This window comes from Schistocerca nitens, chromosome 2 (genome assembly GCF_023898315.1).
Source record: "Schistocerca nitens isolate TAMUIC-IGC-003100 chromosome 2, iqSchNite1.1, whole genome shotgun sequence".
Taxonomy (NCBI): domain Eukaryota; kingdom Metazoa; phylum Arthropoda; class Insecta; order Orthoptera; family Acrididae; genus Schistocerca; species Schistocerca nitens.
The window spans coordinates 489003008-489026906 of NC_064615.1; the positions used below are offsets into that span (position 1 = coordinate 489003008).

The 23899-nt window shown below is 42.6% G+C and overlaps 1 protein-coding gene across 1 annotated transcript in view; it reads right to left on the reverse strand.

The window, feature by feature from the left end:
- LOC126236430 (lysosomal acid glucosylceramidase-like) overlaps positions 1-23899 on the reverse strand; it is a 190983-nt gene that overhangs the window by 12066 nt on the left and 155018 nt on the right. The window contains exons 7-9 of the mRNA XM_049945732.1: positions 22950-23094; positions 12861-12943; positions 3507-3796 (exon numbers count right to left, since the gene is read on the reverse strand). Of these exons, the coding sequence (XP_049801689.1) occupies positions 3507-3796; positions 12861-12943; positions 22950-23094 (518 nt within the window). The remainder of the gene's footprint in view (positions 1-3506; positions 3797-12860; positions 12944-22949; positions 23095-23899) is intronic.

Below are 23899 nucleotides of genomic sequence, written 5' to 3' on the forward strand. Positions count from 1 at the left end.
TCGTAATGCCAACTTCTCAGACGTAGCAATAGGCACAAAACAATGCAATTCACAGCCTTCTAGGCTGTGTAGTTCCCAAGATACGACTGCTCAAATGTGGCAATATGTGCGTAGCTGCGAAATTTGACAGTCACACATCAACATTCAAAATATTATTTGAAGGTCTCACAATTGTCCAAAGTACATTATGGAGTAGAAAACACAAAATGTCAAATCTCAACGAACTTCACATACACTGTCCCCTTAAAGAACATGGGTATACAAGCAGTAGTAGCGCATTAGGATTCTATTTAAAAGATGAAAGTCATACATCAGCAGAATTAAAAAGTAGCATGACAATTCTGCACTGTGACAGGAAGGGACACAATTTGGATATCTTGGTGGAATTGGAGAGCACATCATTAGTGGTTGGTAATGGTTTTTGTAGTATTTTTGATGATTTGTTGTGAGAGTCACGTAAAAACTTTGATAAACGTTGGTAACCACATTTCTGAAATTGGGTATACAGCACTTCTCCCCTTAGTATTTTTTTTTGTGCCCTACAGTGGTTAGTGAATACAGTGTTAGTTAGGTTCATCAGTGGTTGAGGAGGAAAACGTCTCCGGAAGCATATCAGAACAAGTCCTTTTGTAATTATGATACGTTGTTTTTTTTTTCTAATACAAAAGGAATTTTGAACTTTGAAATGTATAGACTCTTATGTACTGCTCTGATCAGTGAATCAAGACAAATTTTTCTGTAATTTTGATACGTTATCCTTTTCAGATAAATAAATATATTAATATGTTGAAAGGCACACTCTCGTGCACACATATTACAGTGATGCTTCTTTGATTGTGCGTAAGTGCAGGCAGAAAATAACCTTTATTTTTTTATTTTTTACGTGCAGCCACAATAGTTGTATTTTTGTTGTCGTTTTTTACTGTTCTAATGGGCAGTAAACATTTTGATTTGTGGATAGCTGCAATAATAAACCACAGCATGGGGTAAATGTCTTAATATTTTATACTTGACAAACAGTCCACAGGTGTAATTGCAAATCTGAACAAATCCATTTGTAATCTTCGACGACTCATCTCTTTCCAAGACAAATACTTTTTCAACAATTTTCTAATTTACTTTTTTGTACTTTATGCTACTGCGATGTGTATTTTAATATGCTTTTGTGCAGGCTTACAGGTACTTTTCGTGATTATTGGTTATTGTTTTAATTTATTGGTAAACATATCGGCATTTGCACAGTCGCAATGCTGTAAGATGGCGCCCTTTTGCACTGCTTACTTTACCTAGCAGGTGTGAGCGCACTGAAGTAGCAGTTGTTCGTAGTCCTTCTCGCGACCAACATTCCACTTTCCAAATTTAAATTATAAGTCAGACCTTTTGATGCGTGAAGGTATGAGTCAGAAAAAACTGTCAAAGTTATTTTTGCTATGAAATGGTATGTATTGGTTCTGACACTTAGTTCGATTTTGCGCTTTCTTGTTAACATCTGGTGTTTTAAGAAAATGTATAACTAATTATTTGTTATGTTAATTACACCAGGAAATCTGATGATGGGCAGAGCTCGAAAAATCTCATTTGGAATAAGAGCACGAAACAACAACTAGTACCTTTTTGCGACTACTCAGCTTTCCTAAAATCCAGTCAATTATTGAACCTAACAACTAGAATGTGCCACTTTAACTTCCTCAAAAATCCAGCAACAGTCATTCCACATGCTCACGCAAATAAGGATTCGAAGTATTGTCACCGAAGAAGCTACCTGTTTCAGTTGCTAAAAGCGTTCAACAACCTAGATCGCATAAATATTTCGTGGTCTGAGACAGCCGGCTTCGACAGACTTTGCTCTCATCTTCAGGTCTTAAAAAAATCTTTTTGTTATGAAACGTGCTCATTTTACGTTCGCCGGCCGGTGTGGCCGGTTCTAGGCGCTTCAGTCTGGAACCGCGTGACCACTACGGTCGTAGGTTCGAATCCTGCCTAGGGCATGGATGTGTGTGATGTCCTTAGATTAGTTAGGTTTAATTAGTTCTAAGTTCTAGGCGAATGATGACCTCAGAAGTTAAGTCGCATAGTGCTCAGAGCCATTTTACGTTGGACCTCACGCCAAGTTGTCATGTGGATTAAACTCAGCACATTAAAAATGGCTTATCATAACGAAAACCATTTTGTAATATGCTGATTTTTATCCACATGACAACTTGGCGTGAGGTCCAACATAAAAAGAAAACATTTCATAAGAAAAAATATTTTTTAAGAGCTGAAGATGACAGCAAAGCCTGGCGAAATTCGTTGTCTTAAATAAAGCAATATTTACATTGATAAGCCAAAGCGTTATGAGCACTGCCCATTGCGTTGTTGGATGACGCCTGCGGACACGTGACGCGGTAATAAAAGTATGTTTACCGGTGCAGACACGGACGGGGACGGGGAATCACCGTGGGGAAGATGCAACTGGAGAAATCCGCTGAAATAAACGACTGTGATAATGGGCAGATTATTGTTACGCAGAACCTATGAAATAGTATCTCGAAAACGGTGAAGCTGGTCGAATGGTCACTTGCTGCTGTCCTGAGACGTCCACAGTTCTTCACAGAACGTGGGGTTCGGCAGCTTGTCTGCTCCGTAAAGTAGGGCAGAAGGTTATGTGTGCCATCTCTGCCGAAAGAGCACAATGCTGGTGCACGCACAAGTGTTTCGCAGCACACTATACATCGTACATTGTTGAACATCGAACTCCGCAGTAGACCAGCCCTACGTGTCTATGTGTTGGCCCAACGACATCGTCAGTTACGATTGAAGCGGGCATAGGACCATTGGGATTTGATCGTCGATTGATGGAAACGTGTCGGATCGTCAGGTAAATCACATTTATGCTACAATAGGTCGATGGTGCTACAAGTGGCAATCGAAGACATGCTGAATCTGCGAACCACCTGCATCCCTACATGCTTGATGTCTTCCCTGAAGGCATGTCACCTTTCGTCTGTATAATTTCCGTGTGTCGGAGCCAGAACAGTGCTACAGTGGTTTGAACAGAATTATTGTGAACTCACACTGACGTTCCGGTGGCCAAATTTTCCTGACGTACATCGTGAGAACCCAGCTGGGTTGAGATCGGAGGCCATCATCGCGTATGCAAATCAGCGGGTCTTTCTTTATGCAAATTACATGACATGTGCGTAGACATGTAATGCCATATACCTCCACGAACCTACCAACAAACTGTCGGATCCCTGTTGCACACAATCATTGAAGTATTTCGTTCCAGAGACGGACAAACAAGCTATTAACCATGTGGTCATAACGTTTTGGCTTATCTGTGTAAGTGACCTAGGCTGTTGAATTATTTCAGAAAGTTTCGAAATAGTTAGAGTGACAGTCCAGTCCCGTGCATCTGTTCGGCGTCAATAAGTGTGGGAGAGTAAAGGAGCACAGCCAGCACAGTGTGAAACCACACGGTTTTGCGGAATGGGCCGCAGGCTGCAGAGAGAGTTGCGACGTACTTGTTCTGCAGGACGACGACGACGTCATCCTGAGGCGTGAGGAAGGCGACGCTCTCGACGTCGTTGGAGTTGGCGTCGGCGTCCATCTGGAGGCTGACGCGCCGGGATCCGCGCGGCACGAAGCGCGAGAAGTGCGCGATGGCGTAGTACATGGGCTGCTTGTAGAACTCGTCCGCCGTCGCGTTTGACACTATGGACGCGTCCGCAGGGTTGCTGCTCCAGTTGGGGCCGCCCTCGGTGTTCACCACCATGTTCCAGTCCTCCCAGCCTGACGTCCAATGGTTCGTCACCTGCGCAGCACACAGAACTCACCTCACAACGGAGACCGTGACTGGCTGTAGCCCATACCCCACAGGGTGACAATGGGGCTCTCCAGCCGGATGAGGGCGCAACTGGATGAAGAAGTGCCCTGCTGATCATTGTCTAGCAACAACACTCGTATTTGTATCATGCCTGCTGTTTTATCGCAATCGGTTGGGTTCGTCTTGAAAATCAACCTAAGGTGCGCCCATCGAAGAGACGCCGGCGCAGGTAACATTACAGCTGCCGTCGGTTTTCAGAGGGCTCGAACCTAGCTTTGATCCATTCAGTTCGCAAAAAATATTTATAAACAAAGAGTAACGTAAGTGTTTCGTTTAATGAGAGAGACGGTCAGTTCAGTAAGCGTACAGTTCATAAAACCGTAATAACAAATGTCAAAAGAATTATTCTCTCTTACATAAAATAATTTGTGTACGAAAAACAGACACTGTCGACGTTTTACAGTATCAGTTCATTTCGTGAGTCGGTTTTAGGCTTACAAGGTCATCACATTATACGTAAATGCACAACAGAATTAAAGGGTCGCCTTTTCGAAATCCCTTAATTCACACCCATTGCGACGATTAAGTTTGAAATTTGTCTCACAAGTACGTACGATCTTCCTGCGTAATGGCTCAAAAGCGTGGCGCCCTGTGACGTCACCCTGTGGCTCGACAACGACTGAAAGAGCATGATATCGGCACGCGTGAGAAAAGGCCAGAAGTTCATGTGACGTGTAAGGTGGTTTAATTACGTCACATTGCCACCAAACTTTACCAAAGTCTGTCCTACGTCACGGTGAACGTATCACACGATGAGACGGTTGTCAGACCCCATTCATCTACATTTTACCCTTTCTTTTGACGTGATGGAGGTCGGAACCGCCAAGTCCAGTGTTGAAATCACGCAGTTTTCTTATGACAGGCCGAGGAAAAATTTTAGACACACTGCCGCTCAGAATCTAAACACTTACAGAAGGGTTGAATTGCCCGAGGATGTCAGCAGTGACAAATGTTGTCAAGAAAGTCTTTCTGTTGCTCATCGCACTCCCAACTATCGTTTTCGACCGCGGAATGTGATAGAATCTAAGACCCAGGGAAAGAGGTTGTTTGGTTGAGATCCTTCATGCCACCCCTCGAGGCCTTTTCGTTTAGACGCTGAGCGGCGGTGTGTCTGGAGTGTTTTCCTCAGCCACTCATAAAAAAGCCGCGTGATTTCAACGCTGGTCGTCACAGTTGTAACCTCAATCACAGAGGCCTCAAGAGGAGGGATAAAAGTGGGTAAGAGGTGGTGAAATGGCCTTTCGATCATCTGACGCGTCGACAGTGGCACTGGTAAGAATTTTGGTGAAATTCGATGCCAGCGTCACATCATTAACCCACTTTACAAGTTACATAAACTTCTGAGCTGTTGCCTTTTTTTTCCGGATGTGTCGGCACCTTGACGTTTGAAGCGCCGTAGGGCGCCACGCTTTTGCACCGTAACGCAGGAAGATGGTACGCACTTTTGATCCGAATTTCAAACTTATGTGTCGCAATGGTTGGGAACTACCAGGTTGCGAAAAAGTGATCCATTAATTCTGTTGTGCAGTGTGTTATAAATGGAACAGAGAGAGAGTGATTGAGTGTGTGTGTGTGTGTGTGTGTGTGTGTGTGTGTGTGTGTGTGTGTGTGAGCTAGTATATTTGTTACTCCTTCATGCTGAAACGACTGGACGTATTTGGATGAAATATGGAACGCTGAATTAACACTCAGGCTAGCCTGCACCTAGCCACTTATCAAAGAGATTGTGGGGAGTGACAGGAAGTAGTGGGAAAGAAGTGTAGTTCACGACGCGCTAATACCCATACATTATTCGTGTAGTATTTGACAATGAGAGCATTTAGTGAATAGCAACAATCTTTACACCTAATATTAAGCCTTAATTGAACTTTTTCAAAGTGTCAACCCCAACAAAATGATGAAAGGAAAAAGTCCTACAGCATAGTAGATTTTAGCTGCTCATGCATTATAACTGCCGCATGAACCATGACGTTATTGTTTGTTAATTCTTTATTACTAACAGTATTCGTGACACATTTTATAGGCAGTATTAACGTATAACACTGAATGTATCAGCAAAATTAATCATCGTACGACACATAGTTCAATAGGTACGAAGACATAACCATTCAGCTGAGTGAAAACATAACTACCCTGTGAACTTCGCTAAAGATGCAGATATGTGTACAAATACGTGTGAAATCTCTTAAATAAATGTTTAATATATTTGACAGTTGTGTATGCGGGCTAATCCACTGTAAATAACGTACTCTTGGAACGATTTCTACCTAATTTGGTACACATAATTGTACATAGGGGAATACTTTGGGGGTAAGAACAACCAGCCTCCTATTGGGTTGGGCGTGATAACATGGAGACGGAAGATGAGAGGAGGAGGTGTACAGTGAAAGGAAAGAGGAGGAGAGAGAGGGGGGGGGGGAAGAGGGAGGAGGAGATGCACAGCGAGTGGGGAAGGAAGACACGGACAGGGAGAAGAGGGAGGTGATGGGCAGGGGGGAGGAAGATCAACGCGAGAGGAGGTGGAGGAGCTGGGAATAGAGAGGGGAGAAGGAGATGTGCAGGGAGAGGGGGAGGAGTAAATCAACGCGGGGGGAGCTGGAGCAGATGGTCAGAGAGGGGGACGAGAATATGGCGTAATAGATCATTGGAATAAATACGTATCTGGGCATTTCCTTTTATAAGTAACTGTTTAGTAGCATTTAACACCGCGGTTCGGAGGTAGTCTCACAATAACCATCGTCCTTAAGAAGGATAAGTGGTGATGAAACAACCTTGAAAAAAAAATGCCATACGTGAAGTGTATGATGCTGGAGTAAACGTCATTTGTGGCAGTGCAATTGTGACAGAGTTGAAAATATATAAGTAAATAGTAAATAAAATAAACAAGGTGACATAGCCAGAAAACTTTCAGTACTGAAAACATTATGTGTATGCGGCGATAGTGGCGGGAGGGATATATGTTATTGAGTTCAGTTTATTTCAAATTGCTCCATATTCTGTTGTTGATACGTACTTCTTCCCTGCTTCATTGCAAACAAGTGTAATTCTTAAGACATAGTTACAGTTTGTATTACATTGCCTTTAATTTGTTTAGTATTTACAACAGTTCAGCTTTAGTTATTTAGGTGCAGTTGAGTTTATTCTTGCTCATAGTTCATTCTGCATTTGACAGTGCTAGAACCCAGATAATTCACAAAACAACATACCTGAGAGTTTCCACGACAGTGCTGAATTGTAACTAAACGTCATATTAAACTGACAAGCGCGGTGTCACCAAAATTCAATTTATGAAATGTGTTTGCAAACTGCATCTTTTAAGACAACTTTTCACACGTCGGCGCTCAGAATATTGATCATTCAGCCAATCAAAGCTACATAATGGCGAAAGGAAAATGCGGAGACACGAGTCTTCGTGATAGGAAGCAGATGGCAAAAGTTACTCTAGAGCCGTGCGTCTCCGCAGCCAGCAGCCGACACGTGACGAGCGTCTCCCGAGCAGCCGCCTCTTTCAGCAGAGTCGGTGAGTAGGCGGCTCAGGCATTCTTACAGCTGAGCTGATCTTAGCCGCAGGTGCAAGCTCTTTGTACGGAACCAATGACTGATTTTGCAGCCACCTCAGCCTCCACCTTCAGGTTAATATGGTGAGACCCAGCCACAACTGCGAGACGGACTGCAGGTAAAATCAGGTCATTTTTTATTGATGTTCTGTAATTCCAAGCTTCATTCTGAAGGCTTACCTGTTGCTGTCCATTCAATATGCTTTAGACTTAGCTCATATATACAAACGCAGATCCTTCTGTTGTGCTTTTTCCATCAGCTCTTCAGCAATCACGGTACGATTACCACGAGTATAAATGCTTCAGCCCTATATAAGTTCATTTGAATCATCTTCATGATCCCTTGTCCAGGCTTGCCAAGGAACTTGCGTATATTGTCAACGTTTGTCAAACCATTTATCAAGAATTTTGATGTAATCAGTTCTTAATCGTGATTCTTGCTTAATTTTACAAATAGAGAATTTCTTTATCATTATTTTGGAGAGCAACGCAGTGCTCAAATATTGCTCCATCGCAGTTATTCTATTCACGGTAGTAAATGGATACTAAACGAGACCACAATCATAAGGAAAAAGAAAGTTGGGCTACTCTGGGGTGTGAGCCTTAGGGCAGACATTCAGAATCTCCTGCACAAACCATTTTCCAAAGTAGGACACGCAGGCACCTATTGGAAACGGGACAGAAATTAAAAACATCATCACTGAGAATTACTGGCTCCCGCACCTGATATGTCAACTTAAAAAAAAATCTTGACACATGTGTTCATGGATGAAGAAGAGAAGAAAATATTATTATACAGAAATTTATGACTGCAATGATTTTCCTTGCAACTGTGATGAATATAGTTTAGGATCACTTGGATAACAAGCTCACCAGGAACGTTCAGATCCCCCCATCCAGCAGTATAGATACACAAGGCGGCGTCATGGTGATAGTAGAAAACATCAGTCGGTGATATGGTGGAGTATTCACATGACGTGAACCTCATAGCGCATATTTGAGACACGAATCTTTCTGCACCTAGAAGGATCGGTCAGAAAGTAATGGCTCCTAATGTACTTCTCGCTTACATAGCCACTATTTCTGTAATCGGCTTGTAGCGACGACGACACTGCCTTTTCTTTAGCTATTCGATTGTGCTAGAATGGGGCTCTGTAGTAGTTAATTAAGCAAAACGTCCTGTCCAGGTCCACAGTTCTAGCAAATACTTTGGCCATAGTTGGACATATTGCAGTGTTATGCAAAACGGGAAATTGTTTGGGCATAGAAAGAGACAAAATGAGGTGGTTGTAACAACGTTGGTTACAGAACAACAAATAGTAGCTCAACCAAGCATAAAGATACATTGCCCTTACCGACGTCGTTTTATGTAACCCTACGTAACACAACAATGGTGTTGGTTAGTTCACTCTGCAAATTGTCAAAATATCGCAAAATAACTCATGAAGTATACGAAGACATCTTAGACCTTTTGTGCAAATTTTGTTTATGTAACTGCTATAGCATATTAACGTTGCGAGGCATACATTAATTTTTTCATTAGGTTATATACTGGAATGTTTTTACTTCCACACTTTTCATTTTTATAACTCCTGTCAATTTTGTTGTAAAACCTACTCTATAAGGCAAAATTTCTGAACCTTTTGCGAAAGATTACGTGCTGTAAAAGGAATAATCTTACAGAGACAGCCAAAATCTGTACGAGTACATACTTACACACTTAGATAAGTATGGCAGAAATAAGGTTTATCTTGGTACCAAAATACCCTGTAGCTCATGGTCAATCTTCACTTGCATTATTTACAGTATGATTCGGTTTGCTAAAAGTTGTCCAAAGCTATGAGAAGGAAGTTATTTCGGTTACGTTGCTGTTGCGCGTCTGGGTACTCTTCCTGATAAAAGCACAGTTTGGATTGCATAAAACATCACCAGGGTCAGCTGAATCACCTTGTCTATGTACAGTAAAGTAGATAAAAAGCAGCAGTGTCGTATCTGAATGAGGAACTTGAAACTTCTAGCACAAGACAAGACCATGCAGAGGAACAATTTTTCAAGTTTAAAAGAATAGTTGACAATGCACTGGATAGTTACGTACATTGTTGAAGTGCTCATAATGGGAGGGACCTCTATGGTATACAGTCATTGCAAAGAAACTTCTAAATAAACAGAGACTTGCATAATAGGTGTAAAACAAAGCATAGGGCTATAGACAGGGAGATGCTGAATGAAACCCTTGTGCCTTCCAAGGGAGCAGTGAGTGAAGCCTTTAGTCACTAATGTTGGGGGATATTGTCAGGTGATCTTTCACAAAACCCAAAGAACTTCTGCTCGTATGTAGAGGCTGTTAGTGGCACCAAGGTTAGTGCCCCATTCCTTGCGGATGAGATAGAAACTGAAATTGAGGTTATCAAAGCAAAAGCTGAAATGCTTAACTCCGTTTTCAAGTGTTCCTTTAGAAAGGAAACCCAAGAGAATTTCCCAAATTTAATCCTCGTGACACTGGAAAGATTAATGGCGTAAGTATTAGTGTCAGTGGTGTTGAGAAATATCTGAAATCGTTGAAGTTGAACAAAGCTCCAGGGCCCGATGAATCACTGTAATTCTATATTTAATTTGCGGCTGAGTTACTCTCTCTTTTAACTATAATCTATCGTAGATCCATTGAACAGAAAACCGTGTCTAGTATTAAAAACAAAGCACAGCTCACAACTGTTTACATGAAGGGTAGTGGAAGTCATCCACACAACTACCGTCGCTTATTCTTGAGATATAACTGTTGTAGAACATATTCTGAGATCAAAATTAACTAGACATTTCAAACAGAATGAACTCCTCCATGTCAATCAGCATGGGTTCCGAAAACATCGTTCACGTGAAGCCCAACTCTCACTTTTCTCGCATGACATACTGGAAGTTTTGGTTTAAGATCGTCAGGTAGATGCAATACTTCTTGATTTCCGAAAAGCCGTTGACTCAGTACTGCATCTACGCTTATTATCAAAAGTACGATCGTATGAAGTATCAGGCGAAATTTCTGAGTAGATTGAGTACTTTTGGTAGGACAACATAGCAAGCTATCTTGGTTGGAGAATCATCGATACATGTACAGGTAACTTCAGATGTGCCCCAGGGTAGTGTGTTGTGCCTCTTGCTATTCATGTTGCATTTTAAAGAGCTTGTGAACAATATTAATAGTAAGCATAGAATTTTTGGAGAGGATGCAGTCATCTGCAATGAAGTACTACCCGAAAGAAGCCTCATAAATATTCAGTCTGAACTTGATAAGATTTCATAGTGACGCAAAGATTGGCAACTTACCTAAAATGTTCAGATATGTAAAATTGTGTACTTCACAAAACGAAAAAGACCTAGTAGTCTCTGACAGTAATATCAATGAGTCGGCCAACCCAAACAGATACATAGGTGTAGCACTTCGTAACGATTTGAAATGGCATGATCGCGTAGTTTCAATCATTGGATAAGCAGGCGGTAGTTTGGATTATTGGTAGAATATTGGGGAAATGCAAACACCCACAAAGGAGATTACTTTCAAATCACTCACATGACCCATTCTAGAATACTGCCCAAGCATGTGGGACCCATACCAGATAGGACTAACAGGGGATACTGAATGTATACGGAGAAGCTCTCCGTCTTCAGCTCACAAGTGGCCCATCAGGACCATCCGACAGCGTGTCATCCTCAGCTGAGTATGCAGGTAGGTGAGGCATGTGGTCAGCACACCGCTCTCCCGGTCATTATGATGATTTTATTTGACTGGAGCCCCTACTATTTGGTCGAGTAGCACCTCAATTGGCATCATGAGGCTGAGTTAAACCTGAAAAATGGCAACAGCGCATGGCGGCCTGGGCGATCACCCATCCGAGTGCCGGCCATGCCCGACAGCACTTAACTTTGGTGATCTGACGGGAACCGGTGTATCCATTGCGGCAAAGCCGTTGCCTTCTACGGAGAAGGGGAGCATGAAAGCATGAATGGTCACAGGTTTGTTTTGATCCGTGGGAGAGTGTCACTGAGATACTGAAGGAATTGAGCTCGCAGACTTTTGAAGATAGACATTAACTCTCCCAAGGAAGCCTGCTTATAAAGTTTCAAGAACCGGCTGTAAATTATGACTCTAGGAATATACTACAACCCCTACGTATCGCTCGCATAGCGATTGTGAGGACATGTTTTTATTTATTACAGCACGCATGGAGGCATATAAATAATCTTTCTCTCCGCGTTCCGTACGTGAATGGAACAGGAAGAAACGCCACTAACTGGTACAATGCGACGTAACGTCTGCCATGCACTTCACAGTCGTTTGCAAAGTACATACTTGTAGATATAGATAGATGTAGAACATGTTTTCGTGTAGGGTGATAATGATCTTTTGTCCATTTTCGAAAAGATTCTCACGCTGACCCAAGAATAAATCTTCTCCTTTACTATCGCTGCAGATGGCATAATTTTGATTTATTTTTATTTGCTTGAGATTCTGTGAAGCCTTTTTATCATTGATCTTTGATTCAGGTTTAAATCAATGAATTCACATCGTATCTTCTGTCACGATGCCACTTAATTACTGCTCTGCTTCTAGTATGAAGTGGTGTAATTGGTCAACATTCACAGTACCCAGACTGGACGAACATATAATTAATCCATTTTCTCAATAACTGCACCTGTTTGAGCGATGGAGCGCATCCGACAGCCCTGATCCGCGGATACTCAGTGGTAGGCACGGATGACGTCGCTCCTTGTTGCGCCGCTCCGTTTTCGATGAGCCAGCGCCTTTCCTCCGGCAGCATCCGTAAAACGATGTTAGAGGATAACTAAAATGTTATCCACTGTAGCATCTCCAGGAATCCGTTGTTCGCCGTTTCACTAATACTAATCTTGGCTTCACCGTCAAAGTACAGGAATTCCATCACAACGTACTGACTACTTCTCATACCTATGAGGGCAATTATATGCATCGCTACAATGCAAAACACGGAACATTTTCAAAGAGTGTTGAATAAGACAATAATACTGTAACAACTTCATCACAACTAAAGTACAATAGATTATCACTGTTTCATCCAAAATCATTTCACATGAGATCTATGATGCTTGCTTTATGAGTGAGTCACAGCGGAATGTCTCGCAATGTTCGCCTACTCAGGCTCAGGCGTCCTAAAGAAAAATACCAAAACAGTTTTGCTGTTCATCTATATCTAGCCTGTACTTTTCTTCGTATTTACCCAGTTGAAGCGAAATGCACTCAGTCACATTCTTTAACGTAGCGTCAAGGTTATTATTTAACGTGGCAGTGATGTGCACAAAATACCTACCACTGTAGTAAACATGTCTAGTACCTCGCTTGATGGGTGAGTGGTACTTCCCTACATTGCATATGTAGGAGTACAGCGCGCTCAGTCAATGTGCGTTACCTGTATGATGTCGCTGGTGTAGTTCTCTGCTCGTTCCCACGATCCCAGCCTCACCGTCGGGTAACCGCTGCCGAAGAACGGACCTGCAACACGAATACACGTGGTCGACAGCTGTCAAGCATGATGTAAATTATTATTTATGTCATAGAACTATTAATGTGTTATTAATGTACAGGGTGTTTCAAAAAGAGTTCATCCAATGTCGCAAGATCGTATCTTGTACATGATTGAAAATAAAAACGGTGGGGAAATTTTAAGTTCCACATCGTTGCACAAAGTTTTTAATTTAAAAAGAATTAATTTTAAAGGGTGTATGTCTTACATGCATGTCATTATAAAATCTTGGGATACCTTCTACAAGTACTTTTAGAGTCAAAGTTTTCACTGGTCTTTCATTAACATCTAACGTGCACTCCACCAGACACCCGAGAAAAACGAAGAAAATAGTGAAACTCCTCCCATGCTTTAGGCAGGAATGTCTGGAGACAGTGCAGTCACTGCAGTTGTTAAACGATGTCACATTTTATCTAAAGCTGTTCGAAGGGGAGCCACACAGAAACTGCGTTTGACAAACGCCTAGGAAAAAAGAACGTTACCGCGAGATCATGCGACCTTGGAGACCAATGGGTGAATGCGAGAGATGCCTACGCTCCCGCTACGGTCGCAGGTTCGAATCCTGCCTCGGGCATGGATGTTTGTGATGTCCTTAGGTTAGTTAGGTTTAACTAGTTCTAAGTTCTAGGGGACTAATGACCTCAGCAGTTGAGTCCCATAGTGCTCAGAGCCATTTGAACCATTTGAACCTACGCTCCTTTCGGCCGTTCGATCGTCGAGACCGGCCATTGTTAAGAAATGCTCTTACGTGTACCCGCCAAGGATCTGGTGCTCGGTCCTGTGAAAAATGAAACTTTCGGATTGTTATTGCAATAGTGGAAACTGCCACATCCCCAACATATCCAGGTACGTGATTCCTATAATCATCTTCACGATAAAAGTAATCTGGCCAAACATATGAAGCTCTGGAGAGTCTCTCTAATGCTCTGCTTTGTTCTCTACATTCGCATGCTGTGGCAGTTCACGTTCCCACTTAAATGGAAAGCAGCCTCGTCACTATACCCCTGAACACTAAACCTGAAAGGACATTTTCTTCTACTTCCTCGCCCACAATTAATTCATAAAACTCTACGCATTGTGTTTTGCCACTACCATTACGGGCTTGTGGTCGTGGAATCCCGTACGTTTTAAAACGCGAACTTCTCCACAATACACGCCAGAAAGACATGGGGCCCCTTCGTGTTCCAGCACAGTTCCAAGCTACCAGTGTAGAGTCGGTGTGGTCTGCGTGCCGCAGGCAGAACATTAACGACAATATTGTTCTGATATTGTTCTGTTGTGGTAGTGGGTATCCACTAATTAACCTTTATAAAGAAGTGGAGACGGAGCCTCCTTGGTTATTTAGCATTGGTTCTAGGGAACAGAGAAGGACCATTGACAGCGAGGGTGATTTTTCAAAGCAGCAAGATGATACGAATTCTTTAAACACGATTATTTACCATTACACATATTTATATGCGAGGCATCTGACCAAAAAATTCTCCAATACATTCAGTTCAGCTGGAAGCCCACTCACTATTAATTCACTGTTTTTCTATCCTACTTCAGAAGGGCTTCACACCACCAAGGGAGAACAGCCACCTTCATTCTTGTTGTTACCCATGTCACATGCAGTACCTGAGGTGCCCAGTTCACAAACGAGTGCTACCGTTGCCACCTGTTCTGCTGTCTACTGAATTAATTGCCACTTCGCCTAGCTACTAAATCAATGGCCACATGCCCTAATTATTATAGTACTGGCCGCTTGGCCTAATTTACAGGAGACAAGTGCTATTTACCTCATTGTTCATACTAACAAATAATCCGCTACACTGCTGTTCGAGACAGACTGTCTCTGCTCATCAGTGTTCAATGAAACATGCAGGTGTTACAAACTTTTCTAGCTTGCTACTTATGCACGTAGTTAAACGGCCTGAAGTATTACTATCTTCTTGTGGATGAATACCTACTGCTCCATCAGTAGCTGATTCTGTCAACAAGTGTCGCTGGCTCCTGCTTGTGCTTCACTGGCTAGCTACTGCTTGGATACTTCTTTTATCCTGATTTGTTACTGACTATGGCTTCACTTTTATACGCGTCTTAAGGATCTTTTCCACTCTGGTACAAACCCGACTCTTTCATTATCTTTCTGGCCTTCTCGAACATTCTGTTGTCATGTGTCCTTATTTAGTTCCATCTAAAGCACAGGTTAGTCAAATCTTCTCTACGATGTGTGCAGTCCCAAACCTTTGCCTCTTGACCTCCAGACAAACGAACACCACTTGTGTGCACCTTGGTCGACAATCAAGTAATTACTCTGTGGGGAAGTTGTTTCCAAACACATCATCTTCTCAAAATATCCTCATTGGCGTTTAGTAGTGCAGAGAGGCTTGCTTGTACAGGTACTTTGGCTGAATCTTTTCTTGTTATAATACGATGTATAGCTAAGCTATTCCATGGTCACGAGAGAGGAATGGCTGACTCTCAGTTGGTGTGACAAGTCAACTTCTGTGGACTATGTGCACAACTCTGTTGAATGTGCTCTATGAACTAAACGAGCACATGGAGGCGGCCTGTGGACTTATGCTTACATAAACAACCAGAATCTAGAAACTGTTGTTGCTATTGTCGAATGCTTCGAGTTACAGGAGTTCCAGTGTCATTCTCTCGACAAAAATCATGCCTTGCATTCTGACTGAACGGTACCTGTTCAAACGATGGATGCAGATTGCCTTTTCAAGTTTTGTTGTCCACATTTCGCTTCTACACACAGAGAACAGTGAACGATCGCGCTATCTCCGCGAGTGAGTTCACCTACCGACGACTGTATGAGCTGCAAAGAAACAGCTTGTGTGAAGATAGGCCATTAGTTTCGATACGTAAGTCAAAACTTACTCTACTTTACTATCTTCGTTTAAGGGAAGTTATAGTTTTTTGAAATCATATGTAAAAGCCTGTGATCTGCAGCGAGGAAATTTTCTAGTCTATAACTTCTCTGAGTCATGACATGCAGAAACGAGAAAGAAATAGTTGTTAAGAAACTGACTTCAGTGTTGTGGTCCTTTTCAAGCACATTAAGTTGTTGGCTTTTGTTTTGCACTAAAAACTTAACTCGGTATATGCAATCAACCTCTAAGAAATTATACATTTATATTACATGATATCCATATAAAATATTCAAGAATATTTACAGTAGTGTTATATGGTACAAAACAGATGCCTTTACAAACTTTAAGGATGTAAAAACTGGCTGAAAATAAATTACTTCAGATAATAAATTAGAGATATTAATTCATTACTTTTATTTTGCAAACTAAATATCAGATTTTTTTAAGAAAGTGGTAATTATTACTTAATGAATAATTTCATTACCGGCACGTAGATGGACTCACGATTTCCTCGAGACATATGAGTCTCTACTTTATCTCACGATTTCCTCGAGACATATGAGTCTCTACTTTATCTTCGATAAGGATAGAAGCTGAAGTAATGAATGAAAATCTGTGCCATGGCCAGGATTTGAACATGGGTCTCCCACTTCCTAGGCACATGTGGTTGCCACTACATCGCTATAGCGCTGTGGATATCACCGCTGCAAAAACTATCGCAATCCAACGCCCTTGCTAACAAACTTTTCATTTTACACCTTAAGCCCATTTTTCCCTTCTTAATTCGTCAGGGACAGGCAGGATTTTCCCATTACATACAAAGCTGTGGTTGTACTCCAATTTCGGAGATCTTCAGCCGTACTGACGATTTAAGAATGAGAAAATGAGCTGAAGGTGCGAATTGAAGTTTGTGTTAAGGAGAGCGTTGGATTATTGTAATCTGTGCGTTTATAGTAGCTACAATGCTGTTATGGTGTAATGGTCAACACATCTGCCTAGTAAGTAGGATTCCCATGTTCAGGTGCCAGCTGTGGCACAAATTTTAATTCACTAATGCAGCTCCTATCCTTATCGAATGTAAAGTTTAGACTCATATGTCTCCAGGAAAATGTAATTCCATCAGATCAATACATTACCTATGCCTGAGGTACAGACAGGGTTTTCCCATTACATACAAAGCTGTGATGCTATTTAAGTGTTTGAGAGCTTCGGCAATACTGACGATTTAGGAAGGGGAAAATGTGCACAAGTTGTGAACTGAAATTTGTGTTATGGAGGGCTTTGGATTAAAGTAGTCTATGCAGCTATGGTAGCCACAACATTACAGTGATATAGTGGTTGGCACATTTGCCTAGTAAGCAGGATACCCAGGATCAAGTCTCAGCAGTGGCACAAATTTGAATTCATTGCTTCAGCTTCTATCCTTATACTACAGTAATGATTCAACATTTCTACTTTCCACATTCAAACATAACGTGCATCCATTGAAATGGTTGGCGAGACAAGACGAAGCACCCTTCAGATACGAATGACAATTTAGAAATTGACTGTAAAGCTATCCACGATGTTTACCGCTTCCTCAACAGGTTTACTGTGTGCATAGTAATCGAACACATACAACTAGTGTCAAATCTTGATGGACAGATAACATGTTCTTCAGGTCCTTGCAAAATAACTTAGCACATTAAATGCATATCTGACAAAAATGCAGCACCCTGAAGATATTATTTGATACCAAAGCAGCTTTTCACACACAAACACACACACAAAACCACATACAGGTAAATGATTCTCTGTGACAGGCAGAATGGCTATTACATTGTATTAGTGTTGTTAGCACGCCTGTTGTTACCAGCTTCTGGGGTTGAGTGTGCGCTGTGGAGGACACAGAGGTACCGCTTACTCATTTGAGAGAGCGTTATCGGCAACGGTGTTTGCCTCAGCTTGGATATCATGATTTGTAGGGCATTTGGATGTGACGGTGACCTGATATTGGAATGCATGGGAACGTGACGACAGGCATACACAACAAGCTTCTGTACGACCATGTCTAACGATCACAGTAGTCATATTGTGCTCCAAACACATCGTATTCTCTTCACATCTGCGCCTGCCATCCAAGAACAAATACGGAGTCCTTGTGATATTCTGTGCCATACCGCACCTTTTTAGGAGAAATAAAAACTTCGAGGTTTGCCGATGACATTGTAATTCTGGCAGAGACAGCAAAGGACCTGGAAGAGCAGTTGAACGGAATGGACAGTGTCCTGAAAGGAGGATATAAGATGAACATCAACAAAAGGAAAACGAGGATAATGGAATGTAGTCTATTTAAATCAGGCGATACTAGAGGAAATAGATTAGGAAATGAGACACTTAAAGAAGTAGATGAGTTGTACTATTTGATGATCAAAATAAGTGATTATAGTCGAAGTAGAGAGGATTTAAAATGTAGACTGGCAATGGCAAGAAAAGTGTTTCTGAAGAAGAGAAATTTGTTAATATTGAGTATAGATTTAAGTGTCAGGAAGTCTCTTCTAAATGTATTTATATGGAGGGTAGCCATGTATGCATGTGAAACATGGACAATAAATAGTTTAGACAAGAGGAGAATAGAAGCTTTCGAAATGTGGTGCTACAGAAGAATGCTGAAGATTAGATGGGTAGATCACATAACTAATGAGGAGGTACTGAATATAATTGGCGAGAAGAGTAATTTGAGGCACAACTTGACTAGAAGAAGGGATCATTTGGTGGGACATGTTCTGAGCCATCAAGGGATCACCAATTTAGTATTGGAGAACTGCGTGGAGGGTAAAAATCGTAGAGGGAGACCAAGAGATGAATACTCTAAGCAGATTCAGAAGGATGTAGGGTGCAGTAGTTGCTTGGAGATGAAGAAGCTTGCACAGGATGGAGTAGCATGGAGAGCTGCATCAAACGAGACCACAACAACAACACCGCACTTTTGGCAGGAGATTAGCAGTAGCTGGAATAGGCTATTACCGTCCCACGTGCAGGCTGCCATTAGCACCAAAATACAAACGACTGTGTTTGATGTGGTGCCGTGAATGGTAAGCATGGACTGCTCGTGAGTGCCTCGCACTATCCAGTATGACCATCACACGCAAGTATGGCGGCGACTTGGGGAGAGGTCCCATTCTTCCAGTGTTTTGCAGAGGTGCAGTGGTGTTTCTCCTGGCACCATGGTGTGGATAGACATGGTTATGACTTCACGTCATGGCTGGTAGTGATTGAGGAAACACTGGCTGCACAATATTACCTCACGGACTTCCTACATCTTCTTGTGTTACTTCCCAGGCAACAGTATAGTGGTGCCGTGCCATTTTTCAACAGGCTCAAGTTCGTCTGCACATGGCAGGTACCGCTCTGAACTGTGTGTGTGATTTCGAGGCAATCCCATGGCCAGTAAGATCCCTAGATCTGTCCCTGACAGAAGATGCGTGGGACCAGTTCGGACGCTAAATCCATCCCATTGGCAATATCCAGGAAATAAAGGGAAATATTTATTGGCGACTTTGCTTAAGGAGAGGATACCATGGCTTTATTACACTCTTCCCAACCGAATCAGTGCACGAATCTAGGCCATAGGTTCTGCAGCATCATACTGACAGTTGGTCTCATACTGCCAAGTTCCTTGTAAATTTGACTCTATATTCTCATCACTGAAATAACCAGTGAAATTTATATTTCTTTTGCTCCCTCGCTTCTAGGTGCTTTACTCTTCTTGTCAAGCAGTGCCCTTTTTTCTTGCGTAAAGTAGTTTTTGACGATGTACTTTACCAATCTTCAAAGTTTATAAATATTTTGTCTCATCATTTTTCCCATCTTTTTATGGGGTACCCTTTAACCAAATAAACTGCTCAAAAAAAGATTTGTATCATTTGTGTATTTTAGAATGTGTGTAGACTTAGATTCAAGCAGAGAGGCGAATGAGAGAATAAGCGTTATGAAACTAACAAATAAACTATGGTGTTGAATAAAAACAAATACTAATCATAATAAAGGCCGCCTATTTGAAAGTACACATCTTTAAAATCAAAATCTCCTTTTGAGTAACATTCAAAAACATGTTGCTTCAGCCTGTGATTTGTAACATGCTTAGATCCTCAGCGGTATGCTATCCTCAGGTGTATGAGACATTGCTATTCTAGGCTGTCCCACTCCACAGCCGGAAAAGGAAGGAAGATTAGAGTCTGTCGTCCCATTGATATCGAGGCCATTACAGACGGAGCACAAGGTTGAACTGTTTCAAAGACGTGAATGGAAACCGGCTGCGCCCTTTCTAAGGAAGTGCCCTGCCAGCTGCCTGGAATGGTTTAGGGAAATTACGGAAAACTTGTATCTGGATAACCGCCAGGAATTTGAACCGTCGACCTGCGGAATGCGACCCCAGTTTGCTAACTACTGCGCCAATTCGCTCGGTCCCTTGGCAACAGCCCTCCTGAAGTTATCTGTTGTGAGAAGTGTCATTGCGACGAGACACAGCAAATTTGGAATGATTTCAAACATTCTCACTTGGGTTTAAGTCTGCAGATACCGTAGGACATTCTATTCAGTTTTTCCTGACCTCTGAGAGAAGGTGTTCACATTATGGTCTCGAAATGCCCCTAGCATAAATATCTTTAAAGATGAACTCATCGCTGAAATGCTGACTATAGAACTCGACAGGAGGCTGAAAGATCTTGCCTTGGTACTGCACACTCCTACAATTACACTCGATAGGGATGAAACACTTCCAACGCCCGTACATGATTTATTTGTAATGCCACCAGGGCTGGTATGGACTGGTCTGGTATGGAACTCAACGATTTCCTTTCTTTTGCCAATTTCATAGTACCATCTGCATCAAAGATCCTGAATTATTCGTCGGATGCATTACAGTATGTCTTCTCCCTACATTTTTTGACCTGTTTGGCTTTCTCCGGTACCATGGAAGCTTTTCCTGATCACAAATTCCCTGTCGTCCTGTCCTTTGTTGTTGGTTCTGGTACGTGATACAGGCCCATTCCTCTAGCACTTTGGAACATATCCCCTGCTGTCTTAGCAAATGTCCTATCGTCCTATTCCTTCTTGTTTGTGGTAACATATGATTCAGGCCTATGGTAGCAGAAGTTTTATGGCTTCAATCAATAACTTCCATGGTATTAGAAGTAGCTGTTGAAGGCAACACTGTAGAGAAAGGCAGTGATTGAAATACGAGGTGCATTCAAGTTCTAAGGCCTCCGATTTTTTTCCTAATTAACTACTCACCCGAAATCGATGAAACTGGCGTTAGTTCTCGACGTAATCGCCCTGCAGACGTACACATTTTTCACAACGCTGACGCCATGATTCCATGGCAGCGGCGAAGGCTTCTTTAGGAGTCTGTTTTGACCACTGGAAAATCGCTGAGGCAATAGCAGCACGGCTGGTGAATGTGCGGCCACGGAGAGTGTCTTTCATTGTTGGAATAAGCCAAAAGTCACTAGGAGCCAGGTCAGATGAGTAGGGAGCATGAGGAATCACTTCAAAGTTGTTATCACGAAGAAACTATTGCGTAACGTTAGCTCGATGTGCGGGTGCGTTGTCTTGGTGAAACAGCACATGCGCAGCCCTTCCCGGACGTTTTTGTTGCAGTGCAGGAAGGAATTTGTTCTTCAAAACATTTTCGTGGGATGCACCTGTTACCGTAGTGCCCTTTGGAACGCAATGGGTAAGGATTACGCCCTCGCTGTCCCAGAACATGGACACCATCATTTTTTCAGCACTGGCGGTGAATCTGTGTGCTTCCATTGAGCTGACTGGCGCTTTGTTTCTGGATTGAAAAATGGCATCCACGTCTCATCCATTGTCACAACCGACGAAAAGAAAGTCCCATTCATGCTGTCGTTGCGCATCAACATTGCTTGGCAACATGCCACACGGGCAGCCATGTGGTCGTCCGTCAGCATTCGTGGCACCCACCTGGATGACACTTTTCGCATCTTCAGGTCGTCATGCAGGATTGTGTGCACAGAACCCACAGGAATGCCAACTCTGGAGGCGATCTGTTCAACAGTCATTCAGCGATCCCCCAAAATAATTCTCTCCACTGTCTCGATCATGTCGTCAGACCGGCTTGTGCGAGCCCGAGGTTGTTTCGGTTTGTTGTCACACGATGTTCTGCCTTCATTAAACTGTCGCACCCACGAACGCGCTTTCGACACATCCATAACTCCATCACCACATGTCTCCTTCAACTGTCGATGAATTTCAATTGGTTTCACACCACGCAAATTCAGAAAACGAATGATTGCACGCTGTTCAAGTAAGGAAAACGTCGCCATTTTAAGTATTTAAAACAGTTCTCATTCTCGCCACTGGCGGTAAAATTCCGTCTGCCGTACAGTGCTGCCATCTCTGGGACGTATTGACAATGAACGCGGCCTCATTTTAAAGTAATGCGCATGTTTCTATCTCTTTCCAGTCCGGACAAAAAAAATTGGAGGCCTTAGAACTTGAATGCACCTTGTATATACAACAAATAACTGAGATGGTTCGGGGTAAATGCTGCTTTGAGACAAAGGGGTTGGCACAGGAGAGAAGTCGTAGTAGGGACCATGAAACTAGTCTGAGTACAGATAAGCAAAAATGAATAAATAAAAATCGGCGTTAAGTGTGACTGATCCACCATCCTGATTAATGCGTGGGCCTGCAGGTGTGAGATGTGCATTGCTACCTGCCATCTCCGAAGTCTTCAACGAAACTCATCAGGCGTCTCTTAAGTCTTGCAATCGTTAGTGAAGCGAACCCACTGCCAGTGATTCAGCTATTTGTAGTACCATAGAAGTTATTTCCTAATGTTCTGAAACATTGGTTGTGATGGGCTGACTCAATCTGAATGAAAGGACAGAATGTTACTACATACATCGAAACACGAGAAATAACTTCCATGGTACTAGAGGGAGCCACACACTGCAACAAATGTAGAGGGACACACACCAGAATACATCCAACAAGTACCTCAGGACGTTTTATGTGTGTATTGGCTACCCAACTTATTTAGACACTACTGCGCTGTTCTACGGGTAGTCAGAGACACAGGCCCCAGTGGGGGGCCACTTACCGTAGCAGGCCTCTGTGTAGAGGATGAAGAGGTCGCTGTGGTTTCGGTGCAACTCGTCCAGCACGCCGGGGCCGGTGGTAGAGTCCTGGTACCAGTGCACCGCCACGCCGTTAGTCAGCCGCTGCGCTGCCGCGCCATCCAGGATCTGTGGATCAAGTGCAACTTACTACTACCGTTCTTACCACTAACAGGAAATTGCCCCGATTTCAGTGTGCTCAGTATTCCATTATTCCTTATGACTCGTTTCGGAAATATACGTCATCAGTTCAGGAAAATAAAATCAACTGCAGAAAAATATACCAGATGAAAAATTAGGCATCCCACAGAGACATCACACCAATACCATGAAGCACTAGGTCTAGCCTTAGTAATGGCAACAGTTCGATGAGAAAAATGGTTCAAATGGCTCTGAGCACTATGGGACTTAACTTCTGAGGTCATCAATCCCCTATAACTTAGAGCTACTTAAACCTAACTAACCTAAGGACATCACACATACCCATGCACGAGGCAGGATTCGAACCTGCGACCGTAGCGGTCGCCCGGTTCCAGACTGTAGCGCCTAGAACCGCTCGGCCACCCCGGCCGGCTTCGACGAGAAAGAAAGTCACAAGATTATGCTGATATGCCATATGCAGCTGAAGCGACTCATGGATGACTGTATCCTGTAGCGCTGCCATACTGGGGGCTGATGATTCCTATGTTTGACCTGCTGTTACAACTACTGCAATCCCAGACGTTTTCTTTGTTATTAAGATCGGATCATTTATTGGGCCAGTTGAGGTGCGATATTGTGCCTGGCTGTTCGTCAAACCATGAATGAGGAACGTATGCATGCAGCTACGTGAAGACAGCTGTTGGCATTATGAAAGGTGGGAGTGTGCACATAATGCTCACAACGAAGATGTATAAGAAACTTGGTTAACGACAGTAAAATAGTTAGTCTATTT